This window comes from Pan paniscus, chromosome 4, assembly GCF_029289425.2.
Source record: "Pan paniscus chromosome 4, NHGRI_mPanPan1-v2.0_pri, whole genome shotgun sequence".
NCBI lineage: Eukaryota > Metazoa > Chordata > Mammalia > Primates > Hominidae > Pan > Pan paniscus.
The window spans coordinates 37,184,322-37,210,077 of record NC_073253.2 but is presented as its reverse complement, the minus strand read 5'-3'; the positions used below and the strand labels follow the sequence as shown (position 1 = coordinate 37,210,077).

Sequence of the window (25,756 nt, the reverse complement as noted above, 5' to 3'; positions counted from 1 at the left end):
GAGGGAATGAAGTCCAATTTTTAAGTAAGGGTGAGATTTGAATAAGAGGAAAGAAAGAAGCCAGTTAATTGTTGGATAACAGAATGCTATAAACAAAGGCTGGGAGGTAGGAAATTGAAAAACTAAGGGGACTGGATTTATCCTATAGACCAAGGGGAACAGTCAAAAATCGATCAAACAGAGGAATGACAATGAATATGGTCCTGCAGGATGGTTAATCAGATGGCAGTACAATGCACAGACTGAAGGCAGGGTTGGGAGTAGGGAAGAATTTACAATAGTTTAGGAATGAAGTGAAAAAGACTAAAGTAAGCCAATGGCAATGAGAAGGCTTAAAAAGAGCATTTAATATTGAAGACACTGGAAACTGAGCCACAGGGAGATTAATATTGACAAGGTCATAAAAAGTGAATGGTAGAACCACTATAGAATTAGAAACTGCTTCTTCTAACTTGAATCGTAATATGTTGCCTTCCCATGCAACACGTAACTTTTCAGGTAAGTTCTAAATGCATGTTTATTCATTCCTTTGTACATCTATCTACCCACCCGTCCACCATCCGTCCTTTCAAAATATTAGAATGCCCATGTAATGAATAAAAAACTGAATAAGAAATGGCCTCTGATTTCAACTGTGGCTTGGCTAAATACCATCAAGAGACAAGAGAAGAAACTTCACACCACAAGCAAGTTCTGCTGTTTTTTAAAAAAGGATGGGTTTTAATATAATTTCAGAAGATGTGTGCTCTGGTATTAAAGATATGATTATGCATCTGTTTGCAGGTACGGCAAGATGAAAGTTGGCATTGAAAGCTTACCCTAAAGTGAATTCTGAGGCTAGGTGACTGTGCTGAAGTATTTAATTAGTAATGTGTAAAAACAAAGTGACTCTATGGGGTTTTTAAAAAAATGTCACAGCATACAAGTTAAAATGAAATATCATGCCCACCTGGCAAATTAGAAAAGGTAATTTTAAAATACAAAATCTAGCATTGGTGAAGGTACAAGGAATATAGCACCCTCATATTAATACTGTGTAAGCTGGTACAAGCTTTCTGAAAGGCAATTTTATTTACTTATTTTTGAGAAGGAGTTTCTCTGTCACCCAGGCTGGAGTGGAGTGGCATAATCACAGCTCAGTGCAGCCTTGAATTTCTGGACTCAAGCAATCCTCCCGCCTCAGCCTCCTGAGTAGCTAGTATTACAGGTGTATGCCACCATGCCCCGCTAATTTTTCTATCTTTTTGTAGAGACAGGAGTCTCACTTTGTTGTCCAGGCTGGTCTCGAACTCCCAGCTTCAAGCAATCCTCCTGTCTCAGCCTCCCAAGTAGCTGGGATTACAGGCATGAGCCACCATGCCAAGCCTAAAAGGCAATTTTGGACAAACAAATTCTTCAAAGTCTTTGTTCCAGCAATACTACTTCTGGAAATTTATCTTAAGGAAACAGTTACAGAGATATTGAAAAATATATTTACAATGATGAATGTTACTTCACTAATTATGATAGCAAAAAATGGAAAACAGCTAAATTCCCAACAATAGTAAATCTGTTAAACAGAATTTGTTCTAACAGGATAAAGGACAACCATACAGTTATAAAGAACATAGGTTTGGTTTTGTTTTTGGAAATAGGGTCTTGCTCTGTCACTCAGGCTGGAGTGCGATGGCACAACTGCAGCTCACTACAGCCTTGACCTCCTGGGGCTTAAGCAATCCTCCCGCCTTGGCCTCCAAAGTGCTAGATTATAGACATGAGCCACCACACCAACTAAGAACATGTACTTTAAGCAGAGGAAAAAGCAAGTGATAAAACAGTTTCTCAGTAGAATCCAATTTGGAAGGGGGGATTTGCATATGAAGAGAATCTAAACTGATATGTCAGAATGTTAACCTGGGGTGTTTGGATTACAGGTTAATTTTATTTTCTTCTTTTTATTTTAAAAACTTTCTATAAAACTTTTTTTCTTTTCTAGAAGTAGATCTAATACAGTAATTATTCAATTCTTCTTCTGATCAAAGCTTTGCCTTAAGATTTAAGAATAAGAAAAACTGAATACATAATGGCTTAATATGTTGTTATTTAATTCGTAATTTGCTGCATCATCTGCATCATTGGCATCATCAGTACGAGCATCATCACTAACCCCAGTAATGCCTATCATGTGTCAGGCACAGTTCTAAATGCTTTTACGTATATCAACTCATTTCATCCTTTGAGAATTAAATGACTCCCAAAAGTATTTGTACCATCCCAATTTTATAGACAAAGCAGCTAAAGCATGGAGAGGTTAAGTAAATTGCCCAAGATGTCACAACTAGTGAGTAACAGAGCTGGGATTGAAACTCAGACAGCTTGCTCCACTGTCCTCTTAGTGACTCCACTCTACTGCCTTGACCAAAATTCACTCAACAATGTGATATCACATATCATAAGGCTTATTTGAAGTATGATTATTGTTGGCTGACAGAGATTTTTTTAATATTTCACTGTCAGTTGTACTAACAATGTAATGACATAGGTTTACATTTCCTATAAAAGAACACTAGAATATGATCACTGATTTATGATCGTCCTACTGAGAGCACATGGTATGGGGTCCTAAAATATATTGTTTAATTTCCAGGAATATAAAATATGCCTGAAACATAGAAAGCATATTGATATCTCTAAGTCTAACAAAAGACTGTTAGGTCATATATTATCCTAGAACAAATGTTTTCTCATGTATTATGAACTGACCCCCATGAAAGAGAGTCATATAACTTAATGATCTAAAGAAACTGTGGAAGTTTAATAGTCTTTAAAAAAAATTACAAATGAATAAAATGAGACACAAAGAAACTACTAAACCGATTAAAAGCATAGGACTAATACCTGTGCTCATGATAACATTCCCTCAACAGATATAATAGAGAAATAGTAAGAGAAATAACCAAATTGTTTTGTAGTAGAGTCAGTCTACTGCTAGGGTTGCTGCCTTAGAGACAATCATTATTTCTGGTAGTAGCAAGCTCTTTTCCTCCTCCATAACTTTATTCTGCCTAGTATACCCTCCCCTCATGCCTCCAGCAGCTTGACTGATGCTTTTTTTCTTTCTTTTTTCTATTTTCGTAGTGGAATATCACTCTGTCACCCAGGCTGGAGTGCAGTGGTGCGATCTTGGCTCACTGGAACCTCCGCCTCCCAGGTTTAAGCAATTCTCCTGCTGCAGCCTCCCGAGTAACTGGGATTACAGGTGTGCACCACCACGCCTGGCTAATTTTTCTATTTTTAGTAGAGACAGGGTTTCACCATGTTGGCCAGGCTGGTATCAATCTCTTGGCCTCAGGTGATCTGCCCGCCTCGGCCTCCCAAAGTGCTGGTATTACAAGTGTGAGCCACCAGGCCTGGCCAACTGATGCTTTCTTAAACTCAACTCAAAAGTTAAATTTTGATACTGCTAGGTGGATTAGGAACCTTGATACTGAACAGTATTTTGTGCATTTCTCCTCATTTCATCTATAATGTGGCAATCTAATTGCCAATTTATCTGTTTTTCCCATTACACTTTGAGAGTTCCTTGGGTAGGGACAATATTTTATTCATTTAGAATCTCCAGTATGTAGCAGATTATAAAAATCATAGCAAGTATTAAATTCACATTTCCTGAATGAAGAAATGAAGAAATTCAGTACTTGCAGTCTTCCTGGTATGCACTGTGTACCTAGCAAACAACCTGTGTGGATTATGATGTGCCTCTTAGATAAAAAACAGGGAATGTGTCTGGCCTTCTTTCAAGATTAATCTAATTCTCACAGTTGAGAACTAAAGCCACTGGAGAGTAACATTTTAGTATCTGAGCAACAAACTGCATGCCATGGGCAATGGAGAACCATTGTAGGCTAATAGGAGGCATACAGTGAAGTTGGCACTCTGCTTGTCTTTATCTCTAAGCTCAGATCATGGTTCCTTCACAAGGTTTTTGTAGTTTTTTAATTTGGGGTTAATGAAAACCCTGAAGAGGGGTTTTCATCTCCCTCTCTGTTTCTTCACTATACTTTGCATCTCTATTTTCTCTCGTATGCAATAGTTATTTGTCCTGTTATCTGTGTCTCTACTAGATTTTAGTTTTTGGAAGGGAATGACTAAATTCTATTTATCTATTACAGCACCTACTAAAGTACCTTGCACTTAGCAGACAATCCAGAAAACACAGGCTGAACTGACTTGTTAACAAGAGAGTTTCAAGTGTCGTTTCTGACAAAAGCAGGACTATGGAAGATTTTTAAAGAAATAGCACTTGGGTATTAAAAACAGAAACACTATATCCTATATTGAGTTAAAAAATGTAGGTTGGGATCAAAGTTCCCTTAAAATTCAAAAAAACTTTCATTTCAATTCTTAAAAACTTGATTTTTTAAAAAAGCTTGTGTCTCAACATATAAAAATATACTTTTTTTATAGAATGGAACTATAACAATTATGTCATTTTATAGGTTTTTCTTTTTTTACCGTAGTTGCCAGGAAATCCAGAGTTGAATATAAGAAGAAAAAGTTGTAATTAGTACACTCTACTACCTTGTAACATTTACTCTTAGTTCCTTTTTAAATGTACTTTACTGTTATTCTTTTACAATTTTAAACTTTGTAAATTATGAAGGTTACAAACAAACATATGTAAGATATTCAAATGTCACAGAAAGATACAAAATATAAAATGAAAGTCTTATTCTTGTCTGTTCCCAGGCTAGTCCTACATCACAAGGAGGCCAGAGCTAACCACTGAACAATGCTGCAATGAAATTTTTGTATATGCCTTTATATGTTTTATTAATTCAAGCAATATTTACTGGGTGCCCACTAACTGCCAGGAGCCACTCTGTACACTAGGAATAGCAGTGAGCAACACAGACAGAGACCCTGTCCTCATGGAACTTACATCTTAGTTGGGAGAAAGAGACAATAATCAAGTACCAAAATTTTAAGGTAATTTCAGATAGTGAAAAATGCCATGAAGACAAGAATGACAAGAATAACAAGAAGGTTTGTGCTATGGTCTGAACATTTATGTCCCTCCAAAATTCGTGTTGAAACCTAATCCAGACTATGGTGGGGCCTTTAGTAGGTAATTAGGTTATAGGGGTTCTACCCTCATGAATGGGATTATTGCCCTTATAAAAGTGGTATGAGGGATGGTGTTTCCTCCTTCTGTCACATGAGGAAACAGAAGTCACTATCTCTGAAGCAGAGCTAGCCCTCACCAATCATCAAATACGCTGGCACCTTGATCTTGGACTTCCCAGCCTCCAGAACTACGAACAATTAATTTCTGCTGTTTATAAATTACCCAGTCTAAGGTATTCTGTTATGCCAGCTCAAAGGGACTAGGACAGTGTGTAAGAGTAGGTGACTTCTGAGTTGGGGAAGTAAGGATCGGTCTGCCAACAGAAAATCTGGGGGAATTGTTCTCAGCAGGGTAACAGCAGTAGAAAGGCCCTTGGCAGAAATGAGCCTGGTATGTGTGACAAATGCATAAAAACACAGTAGGATGAAATGTGGATAAAAAGAAGACAGGGATCAGATCATCTACAGTCTGAGAAACCTGGGAAAGGAGTATGGGCTTTCATCTAAATGCAAAATTAAGCCATTAAATTCAAGGGTTTAAAACAAGAAAGAAATAACATCTGATTTTATCAGTAGTTTATCAGTAGGATAAATTTCTGGAAAAGAACTGCTAGGTCAGTGGGGCGTGGTGGCTCACACCTGTAATCCCAGCACTTTGGGAGGCCGAGGTGGATGGATCACGAGGTCAGGAAATCAAGACCACCCTGGCTAACACAGTGAAACCCGTCTCTACTAAAAAAAAAATACAAAAAATTAGCTGGGTGTGATGGAACGCAGCTGTAGTCCCAGCTACTCAGGAGGCTGAGGCAGGAGAATTGCTTGAACCCAGAAGGCAGAGGTTGCAGTGAGCCGAGGTAGTGCCACTACACTCCAGCCTGGGCAACAAAGTGAGATTCCGTCTCGGGGGGCGGGGAAGAACTGCTAGGTGAAAGGGTATGTGCAATTTAAGTTTTGATAGATATTGCTAAAATGACTCCAAAGAGCTGTACCTATTTATATTCCTATCAAAAACATGTACATCTGTTTCTCCAAATCTTAGCAACACTGGATGATACCAAACCTCAAAATCTTAGCCAATATGTAAAACATGATTCAAATTTAACTCCAATTTTATTTTTAGTTTCTCTGTTTTTTCTCTGTATTATATATTTTAATTTCTCTATATTAAGTATATGCCATGGCTACTGGGGACAGGGCAGGTAACAGTATAAACAGAACAGATCTATGACAGAATGAGATAACCTAAAACATAACTCACTCTCAGCATAGAAAAACTCTATCAAAAATGATAGTAGTTTAATATTCATGAAATCTCACTTCTTGTTACTCTTCTCCTAGTGCAACAAAGTACCACTATCTCTCTCTCACTATGCAGGAGGATTTAAGGGGAGGTGGTAAATACATATATCTTTGTACACTTGGGTGAATATATTTGTAGGATTCTGAATTCTTAGATTTGCTGGGACAAATATTTTTTGCAGTTAAAAGACTGAGAGGTATAGCCAAACTGGCCTCCAAAGGCTTTGTAACCCATTTCCATTCCTACTGAAATTGTGCCAAGTGGAAGATGGTGATGTCCTTTCCATTTTGATTTACATTCCTTAATCCTCTACCTCCTTAAGTTACATGTGTCAATCCCCATAATCCACATTTCACAATGTAGAAGTTATAAGATATGGATGACTATTTAGCAAACAAGTATAAATTACTAAAGCAAAAGATTTTAAAATGAATTTTTTGTACTTGTATTTGGCCATCTATATTTGTTCATGTGATAATGAAGTGATATGCTGAATAGATGAGAGAAACAAATACCACTGATTTCCAAAACTTTCTTGCCTTATTCATCTATAAGTCTTTCACAATAAATATTGATATATTTTGGGACATGTAAATGAAAGGTACTATAAAAATAAAAAATACTCCTACTAAACACAGAAGAAATATTTTAAATTACAATACTTACAATCATCCAGATCTAGAAGTGAAACATCTTTGGTAAGAGGAGTTCTATCTTGCTTTGTTTTCTTTTCTTTCTCCTATAAAATAACAAATATTTCATTTATCACACATTCTGTTTTAAAAATCTGTGGAGTAGTCCTTAATATTCCAAAACAAACTTTTTTTTCCTCTGCTTAGTGGTACCAACAAATTAAACTTCTGTATGGTTATATAAAATGTTTTCCTGAATCAACATTTGTCTCAATTAGCATATAGTATTTCTTACCCACTATGCAAACTCTTAAACTATTTTGTGTTTAAAAATTATAAATGTCAGAACAAAATTTAAAGGTATGTAATTATTCTATAATCGGACAACTTCTTGCTAACATAAAAACGTAAAGTGGCTCTTTGGTAGAAAGTCCACAAATATTCTTGAAAATAACTTTTAAACAGGTTTACTTAAGAAAAAGAAATAACATATGCATAGCTCAGATATTTTTGATGAGCTTGTGATAGGTCAGCCTTTTCTGATATAGTTTGTGACAGGCATTGTACTAGATATTTTATGTTTCTATACTGGGTTGTATCAAACTTCTTTGCCAAAGATATTCATTAAAATCTATAAATGACATTCCCAGGCTCTTTCTTTTTAGAGTTGAAAGGACTCACTCACTTGATCTACTGTTTTGTAGAGACAATAAATATTTCAAAACATATCTGCATATAACTAGGGCTTCCCCCAGCAGAGATTTGCTTATTCGGTCTACTGTACTTACAAAATGTATATATCCATGAACTAGAATACAGTGCCCCTAAGCCTGAACTGTTCACAGTTTGGTTAGATATTCAGAAAAAATTTGTAAATCTTTTAAAAAGAAAACAGTATTAAGTGCATTACAAACAACTAAAGGCCAACAAAGAGTAGGGCGTTAAATATAATTGAGTCAAATTTTATCTTTCTAATCTACACTATTTTTTACATTAAATTTTCTCAATCACAGACCAAAACTAAAGTTTCTACTAAAATGTTTTTGTTTATTTAATATTCATTCATTCAATAAGTATGTATAGAATTTTAAATATATATTAGATTCTGCACCAAGCAATGGAAATAACAGCCAAGATAGATATAGTCCTGCCTTCAAATAACTTATAATCTACCAAAAGTCTATAGCTTATTGCTAATGTGCTAATAAATATTTTTGAAGTATTCCTCTAGCCACGAGATGGTACCACTAAAGCAAAATATATTTTATCACTATTTAAAGTTTACACAGTGTTAGAGCTCCTACAACAGTGCACATACATGAACAAAAGCATTACATAAAATTATACATAGGTAACATTTTAAAATAATTTAAATTTCACTTGTTTTTTCCCTTGTCCTGATACTCAGAAACTTCAAGGACCACATAATAATATACATTATTAATACACTTAAAAAGGCACTAATTTTATTCTTCAAAGTAATTATTTTTATCACTGAACACTCCACATCATCTAGTTAAGTTTTAATTTTCATTCCTTATTTAAAAATGAAACAGTATTTGTCCCTCTCTCCACTTCTCAAATGAGTAAACAATGTCTAAGTTGGTGAAAAAAATAGAAGAAACGTTAGTTTTGAAGCTAAAATTTAAAAGTTGCAAGTAAATGAAAACAAGTGCAGAATGAAAATGCTGTCTCAACTAGAATATCATTCCTGTGAAGAAAGAACATATAACAAAAAGAGCATACCATCATGTGACTTATCAAAATGCTATGCTGAGCACAATGGGTGTAGCTTCCTATAAGCTACAATGGTGCATGACTGTCTTTATGGAACTGTAACCTCCCCACCTGAAAAATTAGAAACCTATCAAATCAAGGTAAAGTTAAAGCTGAAGGCAAGTCTATACCTTATTTTCTACTTCACAGCCAAGAGTGTGTAACAATATCTATTAAATACATATCAGGTCACATATAACACAGAACAGAGCTGCATGTGAAATTGGCATAATCTCTTATTAGAAGCCTAGAACAGAGAGAAAAAAGGCTTTCAAAAGGACAGAATTTCATTGACTTTCTGAGAACAGCAAATAACCAGTGACTGAAATACAACATTAGCAATAGATAATGGTCATTTCTACTGAATTGAAAAACCCTTGCATTCTGAATCAACGCTATAAAATGCTTCATGATGTGTTTGGTATTCCTCTTATATTATATTTCATTTTTCATTTTAAAAAATCCATAGTAAGTTCAAAACATTTTCATACTTAAAGGATCTACTATAAAAATAAAATTCTGAATTCTAAACAAAGAAGTTAAGAGCTCTATTCCATCAAACATTTCTCCATTTGCAATTCATCTTGGTAATAGAGACAGAACCTGGGTAAATGCATATAGGACTTGAGGCAGGAGATTTTTCTTGCTCAATGCATAATTCATGTGCTCCGCCTGCAAAGTGTGTAAAATGAGAATTTCACACCGCAGCATGAGCCATGGAGCTGCAGAGAAAAGGCAGATGAAATCATATTTTACTGTGCGATTTTATTTCTTACCCTCCCAATATTTATACAAAACCATCATCGACAAACCAAACACATTGACAGATCACCCACTGTTTCCATTGTGTTAGTACTTGAGAAGAGATCAGGCAGAAAGATAGACAATTTGTTTTTGTATATTTTTTTAAATAGAGGATTAGGCTTTTAACAGCTGAGTGACTGTATTAGACTTTTATAAGGACAACAGTAACTGATCTTAGAATCTCACCACAAAAAATACCTAGTTATCAATTCATCATCCTCAAATCTCCATTTTGTTTCTATGGTATTCAATTATACACCTCAACACATCAACATTTTCAAAATGCAATACAAAGTCACAGGGTCAAAAAAACTGATTTCTATTTAATGTATTTCATTTCAAATAATAAATAAAAGATCCTGGAAATACTTATTAACCTCCAAATAATACAAACAAAAATATGTAACAATACACCTGAAAAGATTTGTTAATGTATTATGCATGTTCATTTTCATGCTGATTTTAAAAAAAGGCAAATAGCAAAAAAGATCTGACATGACGAGCATCAAATATGCATTCTAAGAGGAAACCATTGTAAAGAGGTTTGAAATTTGAAACTATAAAATAGGATAAGCAGTATGTAAAGTCTGTCAAAGCCATACTGTGCTTTGAAATCAACAAGAAGTCAAAGCTAATTTCTAGCCTCACAGGACAAGATATTTGCATGAAATATTTTCAATTAGAATTATCAACCAAAGATAATGTAATGACTTTTTTTCCTTCAAGTTAACTGACAAATATGATTTTAAAAATCTGAGGCTAACACTTAAACTTGTGCTTTAAAACAAAAGTACACTGCTAGTAAATTGAGACTTCTTTATAAGTTAAAAAGAAGTCTAACCCACTAAAACAGATCTTTTCCTATTAGAGTACGCCTACTTCAATAAGAAAGCCTGCTTAATGGCATTCACTTCCTTTCAAAGGTCTCAAATGCAATTGAATAATATTTTTATTTTAGAGAACTTAAAATATAAATGAAATTGGGAAAGACATAAATTGAGAGGCAAGGCTTTGCATTATAACAGTAAAACCCAATATTCTTCAATATTTATAAAAGTTATATAATTGCAACATACAAAAATAGTTGTAAAAACATAACTAAAACTTGCTTATTTTTCAAATAGAACATAAAACCAATCAAAAAATGGTTCCTTTCACTCTTATCCATGATTTATTTCACACCACATGCCAAATTTACTTTATCCCCAAGAATCTTTCAAATAAAAGATCTTTATTGCCAAAATCTTTTATTAAGGCAAATCTTAACATTTACTGACATTCAGACACCAGTCAAATCCTAGTGACTGATCGTTAGAGCACCTAAGAGATTCACTCAGTTTCTTTGCACCTCCCAAAAGAAATTAGCAAAGTTTTGAGACACAAATATAACCTGAGATAAAAACAACTGACAAGAGCAACTCAAACACTGCTAGGTATATACAGTTGGTACTATTTTCTTCATAGCTAGTATGTACCTTAATCTTAGTTTTAATTCAAATACTGAAATGCTTTTAATATTAAGTATTATTAAGTGCAAGTACATTAAATACTTTATATTTATTTCACATTGGTAGATTATTATGCTTTATATAGTTTATGTAATTAAAATGTTCATATAAGGAAAATACAAAAAATTTACTCACAATAAATTACAATCATAATTTAAAGTTTTTATCATTTTAATCACAGAGTATCTAAATCTTCAGCCATTAGTACACAGACACTACAGATATAACTAGAATATTGCATCATGAATAAGGTGCGAATAGTGGACTAACAACGTAGCTGAAATAACTATGGTGTGGAGGAGCACTCTAATATACTGGGTAGTTATAAGAACACTGAAGCCTAGGTTTCATGAAGGATAAAAATCCTGGAAACTTTAAAAGCATTATTTTAAATAAATTTTTTCACCATCTGTTCACATAATTTTAACTACAAGCAGAATATAACTTAATTATATTGGTCAAAAACAGGATAAAGTGATATAAATGTGAATCTCTTCCTGACACAATGTGGTCTACATCACTGAATTTTCTCTCCACTGTTTCATATAAAAAAAGTTTTCCCTTTACATTGTGTAAAGTATGTGAAATCACTTAAAATAAGGAATTACTAAAAGTAATTTTGTTATAGGTGTTATTTGGAACAAAAGAATTACTTCATTGAAAGGACTATACTAAAAATATTTCTCAATTAAATATATTTCAGAAAATAACACCTACACATAAAATACGCTTATCAATCAACATAATTATAAGTAAAACAAGGAAATTTTCTATGGTCATTACTGACAACATCTGACCTCAAATGAGGACATATTCCAATCAATAACACAAACAAACAAACATGGCACCTGAATGTGTGACTATAGTTTTGTGCCTCGTGAATATGCTGGTGCATTTTAAGAACATAAATAATCCACCTGTGGTTCTCACCCTTTTGATTATCCCAGTCACATGAGTGATACACCATCATCAGTAACATTTTTCATTCCCTGCAGCCATTCCCAACTAGGAGAAGTGGAGGGTCACAGTGATATGAGGCCACTTTCTCCCTAGCTTTTATTTTCTGTAGTAAATGATGCAAAAAGAAAGAACAAAGGCATAGAAATAGGAGAGAATACAGAGTGTTAATAGAACCACAAATATTCCACTGGGATTAGAATTTAGTGTGTGTGGCTGGGCACGGTTGCCCATGCCTGTAATCCCAGCACTTTGGGAGGCTGAGGTGGGTGGATCGCTTGAGCCCAGGAGGTCGAGACCAGCCTGGGCAACATGGAGAAACCCCTCTCTATTAAAAATACAAAAAATTAGCCAAGCATGGTAGTGCATGCCTATAGTCCCAGCTACCCAGGAGGCTGAGGTGGGAGGATCACCTGAGACTTGGAGGTCGAAGCTGCAGAGAGCTGGGATCATGCCACTGCATTCCAGCTTGGGTGACAGAGCAAGACTCTGTCTCAAAAAAAAAAAAAAAAAGAAAAAGAAAGAAAGAACACAAGGTGGGTAGGGTTAAGACAAGGTAGGTTTGGGCAAGCTAGCCTGAGTTTACTGAACTCAAATGGCAGTGGGCCATCAGGACAGGTGAATTTAATATCCATCTGGCAGTTGTACAGAAGGACTTGGGGTTGGGAAAGCATTGGTCAGAGGATGACCAATGGCAATGGTCTATGCAGGTAATGAAGAGCTAATCTAGAATAGTGGCAGTAGGGAAAGAAGAAACAGACATGAGAAATAACGCACAGAACATATAGGAGTTGGTAACTATCTAAACATACAGAATGACAGAGTAGTCAGAGATAATTCTGGGGCTTCAGATCTGGGAGAATGAAAAGAATGCTGGTGACAAATGGTAGAGCATGTCTTTCGATTGTATTAGGTTTGGAAAACCAGTAGCCTCAGAGAGGTCTAAAAATTTGGTATGAATTTGGGAAGAAAAGCTGAAACTTACTGTAAAGACTGAAAGATGTTACCATGGAAGTAATTAATATAAATGTTTTAGCTGAAGCTATAGGAGTGAATGAGGTCTCACAACAGGAAAAATTTAGAGGGAAAAAAGAAGGTTAAAGAAAAATTCATTCACATCAATTAATATCTCAAAAGACTAATGTGTACTAAGTACTAATTTGGGGTCAACATTCACACTTGGGTGTCAGAAGCGTGTAAAAAGTGAAGCAACCAAAAGAATGAAAGGTCAAAAAAGTAAGAACAAAAGGTATGCAGAGACTTTTAAGTAGTAGGGGAATAGTCATACAAAAAGATCAAGATTAAGAGAAGGCTACTGGGTTTGGGGAAGGATCATAGCTGCCTTTTCAGAGAGCAGTATGTGTAGGATAGAGTTGGAAATAACTGGGTTAAGAAGTACAAGATGGAGGATATGTAGAATATTTTTCTAAACTCACTCTCACTCATGTACACACACTCTGTTTTTTTCACTCCATGCTCCCTCTCTCTCTCTTTAAATGCTGAAAAAACCTGAATGCCACAGTTGGCAGAAAAGGAATGAATGGAGAAAGAGATTAAAGGTGCAAAGGAGACAGATGATTATTAACAAAACAAGACCAAGAGGAAGTAGGAGTTACCCTTGGGGAAGTGGATGCGAGTCTTACACAGAGCTGTGTTCAAAGGAAAAGTAGGGTAAATGGAGATTGTGAGTTAGAGAGCAGAAACACTGACCGTGGATGGCAGCTGTCTTCTAAAGAAAGTGGCTAAGCTCAGAGGCGGTAGGTAAGGGAACAGAATTAAATGTTGACTTACAACTTGAATAGTGTAAAACGAGTGAAAAAAAAAAAGAGCAGGATACTTAAGAGTTACCAAAAAATTTAGGTTACTTTTAGCATTTGATGTTCTCCAATAATGTTGATCTTTTATGGAATTTTAAAAAATGTTAAAACTGTTGTTTTATAGTTACATAGTGTGTTACATTGATCTTTCATATTTTATTTTTAACATAACACTTGAAAGAAGTAAGGTAGGTACTAGCATGTCTGCTTTACAGATGAGGAAACTGAAACAAAGATATTCTCTCCCAACAAGTAGAACACTATGCTTATCTCATAGGACTACCATAAAAATTAACTGTTTTGAAAGCCATATATTCAAGGTAACTCCTAGGTCGCATTTTCATGCTCAGTGCCCTCAAAACACATTGTCTGGATGAAAAAACAGAAAAGAAAGAGTAAAAATATAGATTTAGTTAGGCTGCAGATATAAGGCATATGAATTTTCAGCACTAACATATTGTCATGCTAAATTAAAGTAAAGTACCCACCATCTGCCTTCATTACTCATAATTTAGGGCAGAAGCCACAACACTTGGTGCAAGGAGGACTTTTCCACAATTATAGTCACCTATTATTAGAAAATAGGTATATTCTGTAATTGCATGGTATACACCAAATCATTCAGAAAGAAACAGAAATAAATAAGTAGTTATGGTAGCTCCAAGGTGGAGAGTACTTATTCCAGTTGCTAAACTAAAGCAAAAAACTCCACAGTTCTGTATGCCTATTATAGATGGGAAAAGGCATTCTAATATAAAGAAAATAAGCCACCTAAGGGAAACACATGAACACAAAACTAACAACAATGTGAGTGAAACCCGAATTTCTCAAAGGCCTTGGTTCACTGCAATAGTTTGAGGTTTTTTATACTGACGTTCTATAGGAAAATATTTTTAACTATCAAGAGATTTAATCTGATCACTGAAAGTCTTTGACAAAGAAGAAACAAACAGAATCACTGACCTGGAGTGCCCCTGTGGTTTTTATCTTCTTTTGTTTTTTTCAGGGGGAGGAAGGGGTACAACACAACATGATGTTCAACCACTGTGGCTTTTTAATGGGATCCTAAAGCTCTGCTTCTAATACTACAGAGGCACTGAAGTCTATAATTTTTCAACTGTTACAAAATTTCCTAAGAATAACTTCCACCACTTGACACTCACTGATTTCTTGTTCTGTCATTTTTAAAAAATACTTCTTACTCTGGGTTGCATTTACTGTCGATTTGTAACTCTCTTTATTTTCAATAACATTTTAAACTTTCTGGTAATTTGATGTAAGTACGAAATGAGAGTACGTCAGACTCACTAAGTGATAAGTTTTTATATGAGGCCAGATTAATAAACCATAAAATCTCTTAAGATTTTATGTGAATTTTTTAAAAATAAAAATCTTAGGTTATTTTATATACAGACACAAGTTTTAAATATAAATTCAAGTTTAAGATAGGTTTTAATATATGCAAGAAAATGTGAAATAAGGCAAGACAAATACTAGCCAATTTTTAAAACATTCTTTAACAATAAATCTCTGGATGGGGGAGGGCAATTGTCTACTTCAATAAATTAATTTTCATCCTTGCCTACTCAGATAACATATCGAAGAGATTCCAGTTAACAGAACAAATAAACGAAAACAATATTGGATTAAGAAGAAATTGAACTGAATCAAAGGCAGAGTTTGGCCATATTTTCAACAAACAGAATAACACAGTTATATATAAAAATGCTATACTTGAAGTCTAGCATGAACATGGTCCATTTATAGGAAGGGGGTGATTATTAAAGACCAAAAAGATAATTATCGTTAGGTCTGAATTCTATATTTTTATTCTTTTAACTAGACCTGAAATCAGATAGAATACATTTTATATTAATAACTATATTTTTGCAATTTATACTTTATTTTTTTCCTGCTAAGCAGGCAAAATTCAGTGTTAAAAATGTTATTACCAAAAAGCATTATTATTTTATTATATAAGTGGTTCCATTTGTTTTTAAATAAATGGCTACGCAAATTCTTACTAACTAAAGAATGTATACTCTTGAATTAAAGCTTTAAAACACACTCTATTATGCAAAATGCCCAATATTTTTAAAAAGTGAATAGTCTCAATTTCTTATGATGTATGTACACTTATAATTCTTTGCTCAATACTATTTTTGTGACTTCCTTTCACTTCCCCTTCAGCAAACCCCCCCCCCCCGCCTTGTCACAACCTAGCCAAGAACAAAAAAGGTCATATGCGTAAGAGTTCCTTGATTTCAGTGGCAAGGGATGAGATTTTTTAAAGTTTCTAGCATTTCTGCAGAGTTGGGTTATAAGGGAAAGGCTTATCTAGAAAAAATAAAATCACAGGAGTAGATGAGGATGGTGTTGTCTATTTTAGTTGCTATAAGAATATTTACCTTCAATTACAACAAATGTATAATCTCTTACCTTAGTGACTCTTCTGGATTCAGATTCACTTTCAGGTTCTGACTCTGATTCAGAATCGGAAGAACTGTCTTCTATTGAACTAGATTCGTCATTTGAAGAATCTGAAGTTTTAGATTTTTCATTTTCCTTCTCCCCATCTTCAGAATCACTACACATAATAGTAAATTTTGAAATATGAACTTTAACTCCTTTATATAAGTAGTTTATAAAAAAATTGTTTTTAAATTCCAGAATACATTAATGAGGTAATAAAAAAGGTATTACCCATAACCAAATAAATTAGAACCCATTCAAATTCAATTCTATCCTGTCATACAAATTTCAAATGCAAAAAGTCATAAAATGACACTAAACAATATAATCAAAAGCAATGTAGAAAACATTAAATGTTTGATTTACCAAGAATTAAGTACTACCAGTAACAACGTTAAAGATATTTAGGCTGATTTTTTAAAACGCTATCTCAAAATACTGTGCCTGCGTGTGTGTGTGTGTGTGTGTGTGTGTGTACATATACACGTATATATATACGTATATACATATATATTCATGTACATATACATGTATATATATACGTATATGAGAAAGGGTCTCATTGTACAGTGGTGCAATCATGGCTCACTGCAGCCTCAACCTCCCGGGCTCAAGCGATGCTCCCATTTCAGCCTCCCAAGTAGTTGGGACTACAGGCATGCACCACCACATCCAGCTAATTTTATATTTTTTGTAGAGACAGGGTCTCACTAGGTTGCCTAGGCTGGTCTGGAACTTCTGGGCTCAAGTAGTCCTCCCAACTTGACCTCCCAAAATATTGGGATTATAGGCTTGAGCCACCACACCTGGTTTAGTAATATATTTAAATATTTATATATCTACTTTTGCTAAAATAGACTTGTATTTTATACATTTTCTACCCAAGAAAATTACTTACACAAGTTCCCAAATGTGACCTTAAACACATTCTATGAGAAAATGTTAACCAGTTCAAAGGAAATTCTTCTAAAGTACTATCTTGCTAAAAATTTAAGCTAATCAAATATAAACTTTTAAAATATCAAATGATCATACCTAAGTGCTTAACACCATTCATTTGTTCACCTGCTCAACAAATATGTATTAATTATTGACTACATGTTGGCATTATGCTAGGTGCTAAGGATAACGACGGTTAGTAAGACACAGAGGATCTCTGTGTGTCTACCCTACAGGGTCTACGGTCCACTGGAGGATACAGATAAGGTTGCAGTGATAATACAGTATAATAAGTAATAAGTAATAAATTATAGCGTGTCAGGAGAACATGTGGAGAGACACCTAAAAAAACTTAATCCAATTAGGAATGCTTCCTGGAGAAAGAGACATATAAGCCAAGATATAGGAGTAAGGCTGGCAGATGGGCAGGGAAACAGTTCTCCAAGGAGAAGGAATAACATGTGAGATGACCAAACACCCTTCTCTCAGGGGATGACAAATGCCCTGTGGTGCTTTATATTTTCCTGGAAACTAAAGGTCTAGTTCTCTCTACCACATGTGTGTGTATTTTTTTAAGAATCTACTGTGGGCCAGAAAGGGCTAGGCACTTCATACCAATCATACTAATTATCTAATTTAAATGCACTCTTCCTGGGTACATTATTATCCCATTTACAATAATGAAATTAATATTTAGAAAGGTTAAATAACCTGCTCAAGGGCACATAACAAGAGGGGCAGAACTAGAATCTGAACTCAAGCCTGTCTCATTCCAAAGTCCGTATTTTTTCCACTATGTCATACTATCTCCCTTCAAATGAAAATACCTTGGAGTGTAAAATTTAAATTTGGTCATAAATATTTATGATTACTAAAGGGTGGTTTTTGAAGATGTTTAAAGCTTATTAGGAGCTTTAAAAAATTATCATACTGGCAAAGTTAAAAAAAATTCTGAGACAGAAAAATACAGGGGGAGGGAGAGGAGTGAGACAAGGAAAGAATCAATATTTCCTAGAATTGATTTTTGTGGAGGAAATATGATTGCTGTTTATTAAAAATGGAGCCATGGTAACATCTCAGAGCACATGTAATTATATTTGAAGACTGAAAAATATGTTGTTGTTTTTCCCTGGCAAAAAAATGGCAATTTATTATCCCCAATTCACTGGTTAAAATGTGTACTTAAAAATATAAGGTTTAGAATGTATTTGTGGTTCTCTTTGTAATAAACAATTCTTTTAAATTCAAACATGGGTAAAGAGAAAAATCCATTTCTGAAGAAAAGAATAATAAACCTAATACATGACTACAAATTTTGAGTATACTGACTTTTGCCATCTGAAAGGACATTTCATGCACTGAACAAAACTTTCCCTTTCTAGAAACAGGACATGTTTTATAACTCGTATCATCATAGACATGCTGATATTAAAGCAGAAGTACAGGATTTCTCTCAAAGACAAGGCTATTATAAACCAAGTAGCTCCTTTGCTGCAACAAGTGAATGATTCTAAATATATTTAACTTCTAGCTTTTAAGATAAGATTTTAAAAGTATTATTTTATTATGCATCACTCAATTTTGATGGTAATTATTGTTTACCTTACTGCTTAGAGTTTCAGATGTTAATCTAATGAAAAGAATTTACTGGTAACTAGGTTTTTAACTTTGCAATGATGAAAAGCCTGTATTAATTTAACCTACAGATTTCATTTGTTCTGAACAGGAAAAACAATATAAATCACTTTTAAAATCATTAAATCCTGACTTAAATTAATAAAGTCATAATTAGGGCATTATGCTGTGTTTGTTATGGAAGTGGCAGGGCGAGCTGCTTTAATTACTGTCTGTAATAAAAGGAGCAGAGAGCGTACTGCGCCCCAATCAGTGCTGTCAGCCACGACTGAGCCGGGCTGCAAGCTCATCAAGTGAGCGGGCAGCAGGCTCCCGGGGAAAGGACCATCATGTCGGCAGAGGCCACTCGCTGACAGCAGCGGGGAAAACAGAGTTGCACAATCCAAGATATTAGCCCCAATTACTCAAAATTTTAATGACACTTTAATACATGATAATGTTATTGATAATGGGAGATCTTAAAAAGTGCTAACACTTAAAGATCTTATGACCGTCTTCCTTCACAGCCCTTGACTCTAATATTTGGATCATAATCTTTTTAATATAACATTATTTAGAAAAATCTATTGTCTTGGTTACATAATGGCAAAGTGTTGAAGGATTTAATTTTAGCCCTCAGCAAAATCGCTACAAAAGGTAATTAAGTGTTTCATACCTATTGCTTGATCACTTAACTCAGCCTTCCAAGGTTATACCAATTTTCAAAATGTAACCCCAAGATATGTTCAAGTTCAAAATGAAAGCTAAGCATTACAAGTAGGAAAATAATGTGAACAACTAGCACTTTAATTTTAAAAAGATTTAATATCTGGAAAAAAATACACACTTTTTTTCTCTCACCATTTTTTGATTAATAAGAAACATCTCTGCCTGGGGCAAACTTTCACAGAATATTTTTTGAAGGAAATTCTGACAAAATAAGTTACCTTTTTCCTTTGGCTTTTGAGTTCCTCTTGGCTGTTCTTTTGTTTTCTAGGCCTGACCCCCTTCCACTCTCACTGTCCTGCTCACTGGAGGAGTCCTCACTGCTGTCCTCATTGCTGTCTCCTTCCTCCCCACTTTCGCCTTGTTCTCCACTTTCACTTCCAGATTCACTCTCTGAAAAACAGAACCAGATGTTCTTAGATTTACAGTCATTTAATTAGACACACAGACACCTGTAACTGTCAATATTCATCACAAATGAAACCAGATGTTGAATTTTAATTCAGTGGACACTACTTGTTTAACATTTTACTCCCACACCCCATTCTTTCAGCTCTATGGATTCCTTTAGCACTGTGAGCTTGGAGGGAGGCAGACAGAGGATGCTTTGACAATGAGTAGAGAAAAGCTAAGCAAAGGTGAACCAAGTAAACCAAATTTGAGGGAATCTCACTTCAAACCCCAAAGTATATAGCTATGTCAAAAACTTTCTTTTAAAGAATTACGTAAGGATTGATGTAAGGCTAAAGAAATAATTTTGAATTCTTCTGCTTGTAATGGGAAATTCTGTTTAGAGTAAAAGAAGGCAACAGTTGAATCTTCTTAGGAACAAATTTTGAGAGGAAAATGAGCCATTCAAATCACTTGGAAAGACCTCCAAATTCAAAGACAATAGGCAAAATGACTAATTAAAGAGTTATTACTTATTCGAGCTAGTAAACGAGTTTTCCATAGGTCAAAGAGATGATCAAGTTACATTGAGGAATTATACTTTTAAATGTTTTATGTGTAAATTATGGTATGCTAGGACTGTTCTCAGAAGAGAATACATGAAGAATATATGTGTATTTTTTAAGTGAAGCATAATTTTTTACTATTTAAAATGACTATAACTACAGAGTTGTGTCCCAGACAAAAGGACAAACTGTTGCCCTGCCTGTGATCTATGTAACAAAGCCCTCTTAGGCAGGAACATAACCTTTAATTAAACATTCTAATGGTTAAATAATACCAACATCAGGAAGGTCCATCACAGTGAAAACCTAGGACTGCCTGTATTGTTTTAAGATGGCTTACAAGGGGTACAAGCATGGGTTCTCAAGTTAGTGTTCGGATTCAGATCCTGGCTCTTCTACTTGCCAGTTGTAAAACTGAACAAGTTATTCAACTTCTCTGGGTTTTGGTTTCCTTTTCAGCAAATGGGGATAACACTAGTTACTTTTCAGAGCTGTTGTGAAGATTAAATGATTTGAAACATATAAAGGAGATTAGAACACAACAGGGTCTGCCACAGGGTAAGGCGCTCATCATTATCATCATTTACAAACAGGAAAGTTTATTTTACTAAAATAAAGCTACTAAATAAGGACATTTTAGATTTGTGGTAATATCCAAGTTACACGCACACACATATTAAGTCAGATAACTGGCTTATGCTATAAACAATGAAAGAAATTACAGGTAATGTATCACAGATTAATTTATCAGATATTAAAAACAAAGATTTTTGATAAGGAAGACAGAGAAAAGAAGAGTGAATTACCTTACAGTAGGGTAGCAGATAACCAAGTAAGAGTGACAGGCCCTGGTTCTCCAAGGAATAAAGATTTTAGAGAAAGTTGGGTGTCGTTTGGTCTTGGGTCAGATTTGCCTATTAGCTTAAGTGTTAATAAGAGCATCAGAAAGTGACTACAATCTATTTTTCATTATGCAAATCACTCACAGAATTTTAGCAATGAAGGGACTTTAAGAAATATTTAACTGTACCCCTTCATTTATCTGATATAGAGAAAAGTAGGTGCCTTATTCAATTTGCATAGGTAAAACCCAGGGCCTCTAAATCCTTCCTATTAAGCATTCTTTTCACTGCATATAGTTACCCTCAATCTTTAGTTTGATTTTTTTATAGTATATAGAGACTTAATAATTTTAGCTTTATCTCTATAGAGGTTCACAGAAAGAGATGTGCATAAAATGAAAGAGAAAAAGACTCTTCAAGGTATAAAATAAACTTTACGTTTTTGTAAAAGAAAGTTACTTTTAAAGACCCCACTAAAAGTTTATCAAGTGTAAAATTATGTTTTTCAATAGATATATTAGGCATTGTGGTTTAGAATTCAGAAAAGTATGAGTTCCTGTTTCAGCTATACCAATGTATTAGCTACTGTCCAAGAGATATTGTAAAGTAAAAAGAGAATTTAGTAATTAAAAATTACTTTGAAAACTAAACAGTGATATATAAATGAAAGGGATTATTTTGATAATACAAACTTCACTTAAAACTACCTGCTGAATATTACGGATTAGGCCTTGTTTCTGAGATATAGAATGTAATCTTCTATGTAAATAATATATGCCAATAAATTATAAAACCCACCACTGTCACTGCTACTATCAGAAGAGTCCTCCTCTTCCTCAGATTCAGAATAAAACTTCTTAGCAGAATTCTCTTGCTTTGCTTTTCCTGCTGGGGTCCATTCTTTTGCCTGTTTAAACAAATAAAGTAAATATAAATGAATTCTCATTCAGAGATTTAGAGTTCTGGCAAACTTAATCATTAAGAACATAACTGAATTCAAAAGCAAGCTTAAGGCCTCCACAGGGAATGCAACTGTTAGAAGTCCTGGCATTAAGGCTGATTCACTTTACTCCTAAATACAACAACACAAACTCTCACTCAGAGCCCCTATGTTAAACCAACAATCTTATTTTAAATATACAATTTTTAAAACTTTTGTGTTTGTTGGCCCACAGAAGATTTAAACAAAAGTAATATATCCTAAAATAGGTGAGCGAAACTAGAAGCAGATACAATAACAGCAATAACAAACACAAGTTGATAGCTTGACACTGAGTGAAAAGAGAGAAAAAAAAAAAAAAAAGAAAGAAAAGAAAATATTTAGTGTAGGCAATAAATTGCCCTAACCATCTCAACAGCCTAAATCCTGAAGTAATCCTTGACTTCTCTTTTTTTCTCATATCCTAAACATCTAAGCCATCAAGAAATCCTGTAGCTACCCTGGTCTGACCCACCCTTCTCTCCTGGACTACTCGTTACCTTGCTTCTACTGCCCCTCCACCCTGCCCCCAGCAAACAAACTTTGCAAAACACAGCATCTAGAATGATTCTATTAAAACCTAAATCAGATCAAGCTCCTTTTTGGCCTGAAACCCTGCAGTGGCTCCCCATTTTACTCAGAGAAAAAGCCGAAGTCCCTACAACAGTCTGCACAGCCCAATACAACCATCCTTTCATGACTGCCCCTCCACAACTGTCCCCGTCGCCTGCCTCTCTCACCTCTTGCTGCTCACCCTCTTGCCTGATCTACTCTGGCCAGGCCTTACTGTTCCTCCAAATGTCCCAGGCATGCTCCCAGTTTAGGGCCTTCACCCTAGCTCTTGGCACTTCCAACACCATTCCCCCCGACCTCTTTTTTTTTTTTTTTTTTTTTTTTAATCACAGCATGTATTACTTGTTAACATACTATACAATCTACTTGTTTTTTTAACTGTTGGTCTATTCCTGGTAGAATGTAAGTTTCTGGAGAGCAGGGAATTTAAAATATTTTGTGCAATTTTTTTTTTTTTTGAGACGGAGTCTCGCTCTGTCGCCCAGGCTGGAGTATGGTGACAGGATCTCGGCTCACCGCAACCTCTGCCTCCTAGGTTCAAGTGATTGTCCTGCCTCATCCTCCCAAGTAGCTGGGATCACAGACACCCACCACCACGCCCAGCTAATTTTTGTATTTTTAGTAGAGACGGGATTTCACTATGTTGCCCAGGCTGGTCTCTAACTCCTGACCTCAGGTGATCCACCTGCCTCGACCTCCCAAAGTGCTGGGATTACAGGTGTGAGCCACCACGTCCAGCCTATTTTGTTCAATTTTAAGTGTGGCTGACACAATAAATACTAATTATATTTATTAGCCTCTTAAAGACTTCAATATTAAATTCAGAAACATGCTTAAGAAAAATACTGACTTCAGTGTTTACTAAATATTGTACTAGTAACAGCATTTACTAATATGAGCCCCTTTAACCAGTTTAATACAGAGTATTAGTTTGCTTTTATAGTCATGGCCTTGATTTGTCAAGAAGAAATTAAATCATGCTTCATATATGATTTTTTAAAAAGCAGGGAAATGTATACTTCTGAAAAGATAAAATAGTTGAGACTCATTTATTGATTGTACCTTTGAGTTTTTCCTATGTGCAAGTCTTCGCTAGAGTACATATTTTGTTGTAAAGGAGTCTACAGCATGACAGAATTTCTTATTCAAGAATGTTTCTCAGCACTGAATGTACAATAGAATCACCTGAGAATAGTTTTTAAATGCTAATATAAACAATAAAAATATTAATACTAAAAAAACAAATACCTGGGTTCACCTCCTAAAATTCTGATTTAATTACTCTGGTGCACATTTGACCTAGTTTTGTTTTGTTTAAAAAATCTCCAGGAGGGTGGAGCCAAGATGGCCAAATAGGAACAGCTCTGGTCTACAGCTCCCAGCGTGAGCAACGCAGAAGACGGGTGATTTCTGCATTTCCATCTGAGGTACCACCAGGTTCATCTCACTAGGGAGTGCCAGACAGTGGGTGCAGCGCACCATGTGCAAGCCGGAGCAGGGTGAGGCATTGCCTCACTCGGGAAGTGCAAGGGGTCAGGGAGTTCCCTTTCCTAGTCAAAGAAAGGGGTGACAGACAGCACCTGGAAAATCGGGTCACTCCCACCCTAATACTGTGCTTTTCCAACAGGCTTCAAAAATGGCACACCAGGAGATTATATCCCACACATGGCTCAGAGGGTCCTATGCCCACGGAGTCTTGCTGATTGCTAGCACAGCAGTCTGAGCTCAAACTGCAAGGCAGCAGTGAGGCTGGGGGAGAGGCGCCTGCCATTGCCCAGGCTTGATTAGGTAAACAAAGCAGCCAGGAAGCTCGAACTGGGTGGAGCCCAACACAGCTCAAGGAGGCCTGCCTGCCTCTATAGGCTCCACCTCTGGGGGGTAGGGCACAGACAAACAAAAAGACAGCAGTAACCTCTGCAGACTTAAATGTCCCTGTCTGACAGCTTTGAAGAGCGTAGTGGTTCTCCTAGCACGCAGCTGGAGATCTGAGAATGGGCAGACTGCCTCCTCAAGTGGGTCCCTGACCCCCAAGCAGCCTAACTGGGAGGCACCCCCCAGTAGGGGCAGACTGACACCTCACACGGCTGGGTACTCCTCTGAGACAAAACTTCCAGAGGAACGATCAGGCAGCAGCATTTGCGGTTCACCAATATCCGCTGTTCTACAGCCACTGCTGTTCCGCAGCCACCGCTGCTGATACCCAGGCAACAGGGCCTGGAGTAGCAAACTCCAACAGACCTACAGCTGAGGGTCCTGTCTGTTAGAAGGAAAACTAACAAACAGAAAGGACATCCACACCAAAAACCCATCTGTACGTCACCATCATAAAAGACCAAAAGTAGATAAAACCACAAAGATGGGGAAAAAACAGAGCAGAAAAACTGGAAACTCTAAAAAGCGGAGTGCCTCTCCTCCTCCAAAGGAACGCAGCTCCTCACCAGAGAAGTCCTTAAAGGAGCTGATGGAGCTGAAAGCCAAGGCTCGAGAACTACGTGAAGAACGCAGAAGCCTCAGGAGCCGATGCGATCAACTGGAAGAAAGGGTATCAGTGATGGAAGATGAAATGAATGAAATGAAGCGAGAAGGGAAGTTTAGAGAAAAAAGATAAAAAGAAACGAACAAAGCCTCCAAGAAATATGGGACTATGTGAAAAGACCAAATCTACATCTCATTGATGTACCTGAAAGTGACGGGGAGAATGGAACCAAGTTGGAAAACACTCTGCAGGATATTATCCAGGAGAACTTCCCCAATC

The 25,756-nt window shown here is 35.6% G+C and overlaps 1 protein-coding gene across 3 annotated transcripts in view; it reads right to left on the bottom strand.

Moving 5' to 3' along the window:
- Positions 1-25,756, bottom strand: part of AP3B1 (adaptor related protein complex 3 subunit beta 1) — a 291,386-nt gene that overhangs the window by 89,740 nt on the left and 175,890 nt on the right. For 2 of the 3 annotated variants that reach the window (XM_008966887.6, XM_024928836.4), the window contains exons 18-21: positions 22,248-22,356; positions 19,873-20,044; positions 16,340-16,487; positions 7,073-7,145 (exon numbers count right to left, since the gene is read on the bottom strand). In XM_008966887.6, the coding sequence (XP_008965135.1) occupies positions 7,073-7,145; positions 16,340-16,487; positions 19,873-20,044; positions 22,248-22,356 (502 nt within the window). Of the gene's footprint in view, positions 1-7,072; positions 7,146-7,999; positions 9,062-16,339; positions 16,488-19,872; positions 20,045-22,247; positions 22,357-25,756 lie in introns of those variants that run through there. The other variant, XM_063604200.1, reaches the window with a different exon arrangement.